The 12,905-nt window shown below is 40.2% G+C and overlaps 1 protein-coding gene across 1 annotated transcript in view; it reads left to right on the top strand.

Annotated features, from left to right (window-relative positions):
* LOC127809606 (uncharacterized) overlaps positions 1-4,133 on the top strand; it is a 33,507-nt gene extending 29,374 nt beyond the window's left edge. The window contains exons 2-3 of the mRNA XM_052348523.1: positions 3,475-3,591; positions 3,727-4,133. Of these exons, the coding sequence (XP_052204483.1) occupies positions 3,490-3,591; positions 3,727-3,882 (258 nt within the window). The 5' untranslated portion in view covers positions 3,475-3,489 and the 3' untranslated portion in view covers positions 3,883-4,133. The remainder of the gene's footprint in view (positions 1-3,474; positions 3,592-3,726) is intronic.
* The last annotated feature ends 8,772 nt before the right edge of the window (positions 4,134-12,905 follow it).

Genomic DNA, 12,905 nt, shown 5'->3' with positions numbered 1-12,905 from the left:
TATAAATAAATATTCTTCTTTTTATGTGTATTATTTTTCATATCAATTCACAAGAAAATTTATAAGCCATATAGAATTTTGAAATATAAAATAATGAAATAATATTTAAAACTTAAGATAGAAAATTGTTTAAAAAGAAAAAAAATAGTTTTTATATATGCATTATTTTAATATTTATATATGTATATATTATATGTATTATTTTAAAAAAAAAAAAGAAAAAATGGGCTCGGCCCACTAGGCCCTGTGGGCTAAGGGCCCAGCCTGGCCCTATAGCCCACGGGCTGGCCCGGCCCGGGCCCCCTATAGGGGGGCCGTGGGCCGGGCCCTGTTCACAGCAAAGTGGGCCGGGCCGGGCTGGGAAAAGGGCTGGGTCGGCCCGTTTAAAAAGCCCACGGGCCCGTCCGGGCCGGGCCGGGCCGGCCTTTTTGACAACTCTACTCGTAGCGACTTGGGACTGGGCCAGTCCAGCATCACCTACACTTTGGCATTATCGGCAGCCACTTCTTCTTGGGAGATGATGTGCCCCAAATACCCAATCTTCCGCTGTCCGAACATGCACTTCTTAGCATTAGCATATAGCTGGTGAGCAGTTAAAACTGTTAACACACACTTTAGATGTTTCTTGTGCTCCCTCATACTCTTATTGTAGACCAGAATGTCATCAAAGAACACCAAAACGAATCGTCTCAAGTGCTCCTTAAAAATCTCATTCATCAAGGATTGAAAAGTAGCGGGTGCATTTGTTAAGCCAAACGGCATGACTAAGAATTCATAATGACCCTCATGAGTGCGAAAATCAGTCTTCAGAATGTCATCCGGTGCGATATGTATCTGATGATACCCCGATTTCAAGTCTAGCTTAGAAAAAACAGCAGCCCCGTGCAGTTTGTCCAATAACTCTTCAATGACAGGAATGAGAAATTTATCGGGAATTTTTACCTTGTTTAAAGCCCTATAATCCACACAAAATCTCCAACCGCCATCCTTCTTCTTGACCAGCAACACCGGGCTGGAAAATGGGCTGATACTTGGCTTGATAAGACCTGCTGCCAACATCTCTCAAACCAGCTTCTCAATTTCGTTTTTCTAGAGATGGGGGTAATGGTAAGGTTGTACGCTTACCGGAGGGACTCCAGATTGTAACGTAATCATGTGATCCCTTCCCCGGTGCAGGGGCAGCCCATAATGCTGCTTAAACACCTCCTTAAAATTTGCCAGTAGGTCCTGCAATTCCCCAAGAACCACCTCTTCTCCCTTCTTTTCTTCAGCTGTCAAACTTCCCAACTCCAACAGCACTCCTTCTCCGTTTTATCGAAAAGCCTTCATCATCGACTTCAAAGTTACCAATGTTTTGCTGAGGCTGGGGTCCCCAAGCAGTGTGACTGTCATACCCCCCGATCTGAACTTCATAACTAATGAACCCCAATCTACTTGGGTCTCCCCAAGCGTGGCTAGCCACTTCATTCCAAGAATTACATTAGAGCTTCCTAGCTCTAATGGTAGGAAATCCTCAACTACCTCAACATTTTGCAACCGCAGAGTAACCCCCTTACACACTCCAGCCCCTTGAACAGCCATGCCCGACCCCATGATCACTCCATAAACTCTCGTTTGAGTCCGAGACAGCCCCAGCTTCTACACCAGTTTAGCAGCTATGAAGTTGTGAGAGGCCCCACTATTGATTAAGATTACTACTTCTTGGCCATCAATTTCTCACTTGATCTTCATGGTCTGTGGAGGTGTTAACCCCACCACAGAATTCAGGGATAACTCCACCACTTCCCCTATTCTGATTGTGTCTTCTGTTTCCCTTGAATTTTCTCCAGTTTTAGCCTCTGCTGTTTCTTCTTCTCCCTCTTCCCTTTCTTCCTCATAAATTACCATCACCTACAACTCTCTGTTCTTGCACTTGTGCCCCGCCGAGTACTTCTCATCACAACGAAAACAGAGACCCTTCGCCCGTTTGGCTTGCAACTCGCTCTCGCTTAGCCATTTAAAAGGAGGGTTGCTCCACCTACCGACGACTGGTGGTCGATGCGAGGAGGCGGTGCTGTGTGTCGCCAACTTCGGCGGTGCTGGTGGAGGGGGCCGAATCATCGGCTGGGTGTTTGTTACTGGGAAGGAAAGGGCCGATACCTGAGTTGGGCCTGATCCAAGATAACCTTCGCGGACCACCTGATTCCTCTCCTCAATCCTTTGGGCCAGCTCCACCATTTGCTCCAGTCCCGTTGGCCGCAGTACCCTCATCTCTGCTTGGATATCCAGCTTCAGGCCATTTAGGAAGTGACCTTCCAGAAACGCTTCTGGCAGACCTTCAAGTGATGAAGCTAAGGTCTCAAAACAAAGGCGGTAGTCCTTGACGGACCCCGTCTGCCTAAGCACGAGGAACCTCTCCTCCGCGGTGCCTTTTTGAGTCGATCGGAATCGATTGACCAGCATTGCTTTGAACTCCTCCCAACTCCTCACGCGCCGACGCCTTTGCTCCCACTGAAACCAGGCGAGAGTAGCTCCTTAAAAACAGAGCGCCGTCGAGTCCAGCTTCTCCGCATCCGACAGTCGATTCACAGCGAAGTAGCGTTCCGCCCTAAAGACCCACCCCTCAGGGTCGTCTCCCTCAAACAGTGGCATCTCCAAGCATCGACCTCTCGTCTCCAGTCTTCTGAAGTCCTTAGGCACTCCGCATTCGTCTCTCACTCTTTCTCCCACCCCTGGTGTCTCATCCTTTGTAAAAGAGGAACCCAAGGGTACGTTCTCCTCACCTTGTTTCCCTTTCCTATCCTTCTCCTGCGCCTCCCACCTCTCTATCAGTAAGTTGAATTGGTCCAACATCATCGCCATGTTCTTCTCTATGTTATGCACGTTCTGGAAGTCATTCCGCATAGAATCCAACCCCACTTGCAATCCCTCCATTCGCCCTTCCATCTGTTGTTGATAAGTTTCCAATCTTTCCTCCAACTCCCCTACTCTCTCAGAAACGGAGATACCCATGGATCAATGCTCTGATACCAGAATGATAGAACTCTTACTCAATTGATTGAATTCAGCTATTACAGTGGAAACTACCCAATTACAGTAGCTTGCAGCAATGGAAATCAGCAATAGCAAGAAAAGAAAACAAAAGAAATCAGGCCTATTCGAGAGGGCCTCACTCTCCCACAACTTCTTCAACAATTTTCCAGATCTTCCACCCTTTCTCTCTCCTTTCCCCTCACCTTATATACCTTCTCAACAATCTGTTACAGCCACGTGAAGGAATATTCTTCCCCTAACAAACTTTGGACTCTTCTAAAGGGTCAATTTCCTTGGCTACCCTTGATTTCTCCCCTCCTTTTACGCCTCTGATAGGTATGAATAACAGGGGTCCTAACAGACTGGTGTGCCACTTGTAACCTTAAATTCAGATTTGTTACTACACTTCTTGGTTATGCATATATAATTTCTTCCTTTAGTAAAAATGCAACAATTTTACAGGTTCTTAATGCAGCCATGTTGTACTGGCCAATGCCAAATGTATTATATATTGAAGGTTATGCTCTTGACAGGTTTTCAGAAGAGGTGTGGGCACTAAAGCCGGTGCATCAAAACAAGGTTAGCTCCAGTAGTTTCTTGTTTCATTCACTTTGATTGTGGATAATTGTATATTATCTGTTACTAAATTTTTGAAAATGTCAACATTTGCTGCTTGGCTTGTGACTCTGTATTGGATGTAATTATGCAAAGCAGGTGGGATTGGTTTGTGATGCTGGAATAGAGAATGACCTTCGCATCCATCATCTACTAGCGGTTGATGCAAGAAATGCTTCACTTGGTTTGCCTGTCATTGAATATATGGTCACTGATACACCATTACAAGTATTAATTATCATGCTACGTAATTAGTATTAGTGAATCCAACTTGAACCATTCAATTGATCTGGCCACTTATTGAGAAGGGGTGAACTGAAAAATGACACCTATAGAAATCAGTTTTTACATAATTTATTAGATGATAAATGCTCATCTGTTGAATGCTTACTTGCATACTTGGTCAGAGACTCAACTGTGAACTACTGAGCCCATGATACTTTTCAATTGATATCGGACTCAGATAGGAGGGATGTACAATATATTTTGAAGTTTATACAGAAGAAGATACAGGCTCCTTAGATATTATATTGTCAAGATGTTCTGAAGTCAAACTTTTAATATGGTTTCATTTAATTATGCAATTGGCTAGAGAATTGATTCTGTTTTCATTTCATCTTGTATGGTAGTAATGCTGCATTTATCTCTCAAGGAACAGCTGAAATGCTAATGGAAAGAAAAAAATAGTATTTACACTGAAACATAAATGAACACACCAAAACTTCGTGAAATAAAAATGCCCGGTTATTCATTAAGAGATATTTTTTTCTGCTTTTTCCTTATTTTGTTACTAAAGCAAAAGATTTGAGAATGTAAAGATATTTCAAATATGATAAAGTAGAATGGGGAAGAGGAGATACAACATCTACGATCATAAGCCTTAGCCCTCCCCACACATATGAATGCTAGGCCTCCAGAGTCTAGAATTAATGATGTTTGATCCAATGAGTTTCACTTTGGCTGCTGGCTATGTAATGAAATCCTCAACTTTTAGCCGGGCTTGGGACTGGTTATAAATAGGAGGAACACCTTCAACACTAGAAGTGTGGAGGAGATTACTCAATTCACAGGCACAGTTGGGGAAGAAGAAGATATAAAGAGAAGAAAAGGACATGGTTCAACAGCCTAATCTCTTTCATTGTTATTACATTTAGTTTTTATACGCGGTTACTTTGGATATTCCTTTTTAATCTTGTCATGGTAAATCAATCAAGCCCTTTAACCTGCTGTTGTTTATTTCTTTTAATTAGTGCTTTTTGTTGATGCTATTCTTAACTTTATTGGAGGACTTTCTTAAATTTGTTTATAGAAGTCCTATTAAGATTCTTTAGCATTTGATTATCTAAATTCCATGTAAACATTGCCTCATAGAAACCTTGTAAACATTCTGAAATATGAAAACTTGTATTGATAATATATTTTGACTTTGTCGGTACATTTTATATGAATGGATTACTAGGTAACAATCATTTAGATAGGTTTAGTTTAGTTTTTCAAAACTTTAGTATGATTCTAAAACTTTTCACTATTTTCTTGTGTTTCCAAATTATTTCCTTTTCCAAGCTAGCAGAAACAACACTTCAAACGCAAATTTGATCCTTTTTATATGAGATATCTATATAGGTGGAAAAATGGGTTGATATGAAGACTGAACAGTCAACAAGGAGGATAAAACACCCTGATTCTTTATTGATGGCTGTGCAGACTCTAATTAAATGATCAACGGTGAACGCCATTGCAGTTTTGGCATGTTTTCCAAATGATGATACTGAAGATGTAGATGATTATCGTCAAGGGATGCTTCACTATATAATATTCGAGATGTTTGCTTCATCCTTGTCCCACCTGTCTTTTCTGATAGAATTATGTTCTGGTTCTTTACAGTCTATATTTTCCCATTATCTTAGTAAGTTTGCATTATGCCATCTGTTGATGTTTGCAACCAATCTGATTGCTTGAGCAAAAAAGGAAGAAAAAGAAAGAAACTGATTGTTTGTTTATCATTTAGTCATATGATTGTTGGATAATTTTCTTATTTCTGATGCCATGGAAATGCAATAATTCTATTGTAAAAGGAAATTTCTTTCTATGTCAGGAAACAAACTTCTTATCATCACATGGTTGTTTCTAAATGAATGACTTGTTGGCATCATTAATCCATTAATTGAATGCTTCTGATCACGGTGCATGAAAAATTTAGTAACTTAAGCTGAGCTGAACTTACTTGAGCCTCTTCCCAACTATGGGATGGGTTATACAGATCTTCTATCTTTTAGTTAGATCATGGCATTTTATATCTGCCTTTATTATTGACTTGAATTAATTTTGGCCTCATTCTCTACTTTTGCCCTCAGGAGGTATTGTCCCTTTTCTTAACATGAGAACTTATTGGCTGTTGTTAGACATGTTCAGATAACTGTTTTCTCTCATTTTATTTTTATGGGTGCTAGCTCTATCATCAAATCAAGGAATGTGAATAGGAGACTTGAGCCTAAGAACCACAGAAACAAACAGAGGACACGATATGATGTGTACAGCTCAAAATGGAAAAAGTAGTAACTATGTATATGAAAGTAATAACTGTTTCCAATTTTTATATTGCAATACTTTTTTGGAAGCTTTATCCAAAAATAACTTAAAAGCTTCAATGTCAAAATTCTTGAAATAAAAGAAAAAATGACATAGAGGAGAGACTAATAGATATAAATCTACACTGTTTACTATTTTGTAATTAATTTTCTATTTAGTTATTTAAGCATGTAATGTGGGTATTTCACTATGGGACATAGGTGTCCTTGAAAGTCGGAAGTGTATGATTTTAGAAAAGTTTAAAAAACACTCAGGCATGTTTGGATGAGTGTTTGACACATTTGGAAATTGTTATCATGTATTGGTGTTTGATGTGTCTGGGTGATTGCCTTCAACTACTGGCGCCTTCCTTGAAGTGTCCGTGCTTTTTTGGCTTTGAGCCTATTCCTAATTTGCTGCCCATACTCTTCAGACTTTTATTTATTTATTTGAATCTCATATTTTATGCAAAGGGAATAGATCTTTTGGCTTGAGTGGAAGCGAATATAAGCCTTGTAGTGGTGAAGGAATTCCAGATCCCCTGTGCACATGCTCCTACTTTGGCACCTCTTCCACTGAGCATGTCATGTCACTCTGTCCAAAATCAGCTGCTGAAGAGGTGACTAATTCTTAGCAGAAAACAAAGGGACTTAAAATGCTTTTAGATTATCCTACTGATTTGTTAGACATGCATTCATGTGTCTGTGGACGTTACTATACAGTTAATTTTGGCTCTTTTTTTACTTTATAATTCTACCTGGTGCTTGTAAATTGTTAAATTAAGAGGACCTAAATCAGGAAAAATGAAAAAGATTTAATACCTTCTAAAATGAAGCATCAATTGGCTTATTGAGGGACTTACTTTGGAACAACGTTTTAAGATTCTTGTAACTGTTGGATTCATGGATTAACTTATAAATTTACTGATAACAATCATTAATCAGTTTTCAGATAATGAAATTGCTGATATTTTTTGTCTTTTTGTCCACAGCCTAAAAAGCTATATTGTGGAAACCTGTCTACAACTTTGTCCTTGGTAATTTTTATGCAGAAAAATGCCTGTGACAGAAAACACTAAGGAGATATATCATAGGAATTTATGCTATCGATATATAAACTAATATAAAAAACACAGAGACATGAAGATTTTCCCCCCTAGTATTGCCTGTTCCCATGTAAGACTTAAATTAAAAAAAAAAAAAATGCCTATGTCTAGCGAGTTGTTGCTTTAATGTGTTATATACATGTACCATATTACTCTAGTCTTCTCTCATAAAATTTGAATTTGAATCCCATGTGACAGATAGGATACACATTCTTGCCATGTGTGCTTGCTGGGCTGAGTAATGCACCTCAGTATGTAGTCAGCAACTCATGGTCCTTGCTGTTGGGAAAAATAGGACAGAGATTCGAACAATTGCGGAAGCTTATCAGAATCACCTTTTCCGACCATGGAATAGAACACAAGCAGAAAAACAAGAGACAGAAATTTAACGTGGAAAATCCTCCAATATTGAGGGAAAAACCACGGGGCAAGATCCGAGCAATATTCCACTATAATAAGGATAATTACAAAAATAACCTCACACACTCTACTCTCTTTCAAGTGATACAACAATATAGTGGCACTCACAAAACACCCTCACTTTGAAGCCTTTGCTTCCTTGCCTCTCTTCTCTAACTTGAACTTGAATGCTCAAGTTTTGAATGCTCTCACAAATGGATACAAATGGGATGCCTCAAACCTTATGAGATAAGGTTTGAGGCATCCCAACCTTATGAGATAAGGTTTGAGGCATCCCATTTGTATCCATTTGTGAGAGCATCACAAATGGATACAAATGGGATGCCTCAAACCTTATGAGATAAGGTTTGAGGCATCCCATTTGTATCCATTTGTGAGAGCATTCAAGTTCAAGTTAGAGAAGAGAGGCAAGGAAGCAAAGGCTTCAAAGTGAGGGTGTTTTGTGAGTGCCACTATATTGTTGTATCACTTGAAAGAGAGTAGAGTGTGTGAGGTTATTTTTGTAATTATCCTTATTATAGTGGAATATTGCTCGGATCTTGCCTCGTGGTTTTTCCCTCAATATTGGAGGGTTTTCCACGTTAAATTTCTGTCTCTTGTTTTTCTGCTTGTGTTCTATTCCGTGGTGGGAAAAGGTGATTCTGAGAAGTTTCTGCAATTGTTCGAATCTCTGTCTTATTTTTCCCAACAAGTGGTATCAGAGCTCTTGGTTACGAAAGTATTAAGTCTTTTCAGGAAATTCTTAGTATGCTCTGTGGTTGCAACTTTGTTTGATCTTCCACATCAGAAAAAAATTGTCTTGGCTAAAAGCATCTTTCTTGTATGTCCGGTTATTGGATTTAAGTGTGGTGTAGTGGAAGTGCATGTCTAGGAAAGTTCTGGCTAAGGAAAGACTTGGTACTTAACTGTGTCCGTTTGTGACCCATCTCTCTTTCCTGGGAACTTACATGGTATACTATTCACGTACAAACACTATTCCAATATCCGGTTATTATTCATAGTGAATAGTAGGAGCCTGATGGAAACTAGTACAAGCAGAATGATTAGTCTGAATGGAACCAACTATCACGTATGGAGGGGAAAAATGAAAGATCTCATTTATGTGAAAAGTTGGCATCTACTGGTATTTGCTAAACAAAAGCCCGAATCGAAGACCAATGAAGAGTGAGAATTCGAACATGCCCAAGTATGTGGTTTTATTCGGCAATGGGTAGATGATAACGTGCTCAATCATATTTGTGATGAGACGCATTCCAAATCGTTGTGGGAGAAACTTGAATCTTTATATGCTCGAAAGACTGGCAACAACAAGCTCTTCTTGATTAAGAAGATGATGAGTTTACACTACAAGGAGGATAGTACTATCTCTGATCACTTGAGTGATTTTCAAGGAGTTTTGCAGCAGTTGTCTTCTATGGGTGTAAAGTTTGATGATGAGATTCAAGCTTTATGGTTGCTCGGTACTTTACCAGACTCTTGGGAGACATTCAGAATGTCTCTTTGTAACTCCGCTCTTAATGGTGTAGTGACGATGGAACTTGTTAAGGGTGCTGTTTTGAACGAAGAGATGAGGAGAAGATCTCAAGCTTCGTCTTCGCAATCCGAAGTTTTTATCACCGAAGATAGAGGGAGAAGTAAAAGCAAAGGTCCAAAAGGTAAAGATAAAGGCCGAGGCAAGTTAAGGCCTAATTACAAAGATGTCAAGTGTCACTATTGTGGCAAATTGGGACACATTAAAAAGAAGTGTTTCCAGTTCAAGAAAGACATGAAAAAGGGTAATGAAGAAAAGAAAGATCGCGACCACAACGATACAGTTGCTGCTGCTGACCTTATCATAGTTTGTGATAAAGAGGTAATTAATTTTACCCGTCAAGAGACAAGCTGGGTCATTGATAGTGGAGTTGCCTTGCATGTTACATCAAAGAAGGAACTCTTTTCATCTTATACGCCTGGTAATTTTGGGGTGGTAAAGATGGGTAACGAGAATTATTCAAAGGTTGCTGGCATGGGAGATATCCACTTGGAGACCAATAAAGGAGCACGACTGATTCTCAAGGATGTTAGGCATGTGCCTGATATTCGCTTTAATCTAATCTCAGTGAGAAGGCTTGACGATGAGGGCTATTGCAACACCTTTGGCAATGGACAGTGGAAACTTACTAAAGGTTCTGTGATTGTGGCTCGAGGAGAGAAGAGTCCTACCTTGTATGTGACACATGCTAACATTGCTGGTGATTCTATCAATGTTGTGGAAGATGAGAAGACAGTTGAGATGTGGCATAAGAGACTTAGCCACATAAGTGAGAAGGGGCTAAATTGCTTGGCCAAGAAGGATCTGCTCTCGGGTGTAAAGAAAGCAAATTTGAAGAAATGTGTGCATTGCATGGTCGGGAAGCAAAACAGAGTTGCTTTCAAGAGTCACTCTTCTTCAAGGCAATCGGATTTGCTAGAGTTGGTGCATTCCGATGTTTGTGGCCCCTTGAAGGTAAAATCCTTTAGTGGTGGGATTTATTTTGTGACGTTCATTGATGACCATTCAAGGAAGCTTTTGGCTTATGTTTCGAAGACCAAAGATCGGGTGCTTGATGTTTTCAAGCAATTTCATGTTTCTGTTGAAAGGGAAACTTGTAAGAAGTTGAAGTGTATTCGTACTGATAATGGAGGTGAATACAGTGGTCATTTTGATGAGTAATATAGAAAGATGGGCATTAGACATCAAAAGACGCCTCCAAAGACTTGACAGTTGAACGGTCTAGTTGAAAGGATGAACCGGACCCTAATGGAGAGAGTCAGATGTTTGCTTTCAGAAGCAAAATTGCCAAAATCTTTTTGGGGGGAGGCTTTGCTCACAGCAGTACATGTTATCAACCTATCTCCAGCAGTTGCTCTAAATGGTGATGTCCCAAACAAAGTTTGGTATGGTAGAAAAGTCTCTTATGATCATCTACGAGTTTTCGGATGTAAGGCGTTTGTTCACATTCCAAAGGATGAGAGGTCAAAGCTTGATGCTAAGACACGACAGTGCATCTTTATCGGTTATGGTCTTGATGAATTTGGCTACAGATTGTATGATCCGATTGAGAAGAAACTCGTTCGAAGTCGCGATGTAGTATTTATGGAAGATCAAACCATTGTTGATATTGAAAAAGCTGAGAAGAAAGTGTCTAGTGGCAGTGAAGGCTTGGTTGATCTAAATCCAACTTCTATGATGAACTTGCCCAATCCAGTTGACAGTGGTACTCATGATGATAATCAGATTGATGGCCAGCCGGGGGCAGATGATGCAGGAAATGATGATGAGGTTGTTGAGCAAGGGGAGCAGTCTACTCCACCACCACTTAGAAGATTAGAGAGAGAGCGACGACCTTTTTCTAGATACTCTAGTTCAGAGTATATACTTCTTACTGATGAGGGGGAGCCAGAGGGCTTTGATGAAGTTCAAACTCATAAAGATAAAACCCAGTGGATGAGAGCCATGCAGGACGAGATGGATTCCTTGCAGAAAAATAATACTTATGAGCTTGTGGAACTTCTGGAAGGCAGGAAAGCCTTAAAGAACAAGTGGGTGTTCAAACTTAAGAGAGATTGTAACAAGCCAGTGAAGTTTAAAGCTCGCTTAGTCGTGAAAGGTTTTGGACAAAAGCGAGGGATTGATTTTGATGAGATTTTCTCTCCGGTTGTCAAAATCAGCTCTATTAAAGCAATACTGGGGTTGACAGCTAGCTTGGATCTAGAGCTTGAGCAACTTGATGTGAAGACTGCATTTCTCCATGGTGATTTGGAGGAAGAAATCTACATGGACCAATCAGAAGGATTTGAAAAGAAAGGGAATGAACACATGGTTTGCAGATTGAAGAAGAGCTTGTATGGACTGAAGCAAGCTCCAAGACAGTGGTATAAGAAGTTTGACTCTTTCATGATGAGTCACACTTATACCAGAACTGACACAGACCACTGTGCGTACTTTAAAAGTTTCCTAGGTGACAAGTTCATTATTCTTCTGCTATATGTAGATGATATGTTGATAGTGGGGCAAGACAGGGAGATGATTGGCAATCTAAAAAAGGAGTTGTCAAAGGTGTTTGACATGAAAGATCTAGGACCAGCAAGGCAAATTCTGGGAATGCAGATTTTTCGAGACCGAAAAGCTAAAAAGCTATGGTTATCACAGGAAAAATATGTGGAGCGGGTTCTTGAAAGATTCAACATGCAGAGTGCTAAACCAGTTAGCATGCCGTTAGCCAGTCACTTTAATCTTACTAGAAAGAGTTGTCCCACCAGTCAAGAAGAAATGGAAGACATGGCTAGGATTCCTTATTCCTCTGTAGTCGGAAGTTTGATGTACGCCATGGTCAGTACTCGTCCGGATATCGCTCATGCGGTAGGAGTAGTCAACAAGTTTCTTTCCAACCCAGGTAGAGACCATTGGGAAGCTGTGAAGTGGATCTTGAGATATCTCAGAGGTAGTACAAAAATGTGCTTGTGTTTTGGAGAATCTGAACTATTTTTGAAGGGATATGTAGATGCAGATATGGCAGGTGATCTGGATAGTAGGAAATCTACTTTAGGATTCTTATTTACTTTTGCAAGCAGAGCTGTATCATGGCAGTCTAAATTGCAGAAGTGTGTTGCCTTATCTACAACAGAGGCAGAATACATTGCCATGACGGAAGCAGGAAAAGAAATGCTTTGGTTGACAAGATTCCTTCAACAATTGGGGGTGAAGCTGGAAAAGACAGTAATTTACTGTGATAGTCAGAGTGCTCTAGATTTGAACAAGAATGCGATGTATCACTCGTGCACAAAGCACATTGATATCAGATACCATTGGCTACGATTAGCAGTGGAGAAATATCAATTCATATTAGAGAAGATCCACACTAATGAAAATCCTGCTGACATGATGACAAAGGTTGTAACTCGGGAGAAGCTGCAACTATGTGCCGGGTTGGCCGGTATGGACTCCGCTTAATTGCTTCCGGCGTTATTCTCCTTGCTCTTAGGCTGGAGGGGGAGAATTGATGGGTTCTAGCCTAACTTAGTCTAATTATGTTAGACTACCTAACATGCCTAATGTTAGGCCACCTACCTATTGTGCCTAACTTATGTCTTTTGGGGGGTAAGCCTCAAGTATAAATACCCCCCCTCTCATAATGTTTGAGGCATCCCATTTGCATCCATTTGT

This window comes from Diospyros lotus, chromosome 9 (genome assembly GCF_014633365.1).
Source record: "Diospyros lotus cultivar Yz01 chromosome 9, ASM1463336v1, whole genome shotgun sequence".
Taxonomy (NCBI): domain Eukaryota; kingdom Viridiplantae; phylum Streptophyta; class Magnoliopsida; order Ericales; family Ebenaceae; genus Diospyros; species Diospyros lotus.
The sequence above is the reverse complement of the archived record's forward strand: the minus strand, read 5'-3'. Positions and strand labels throughout refer to the sequence as shown.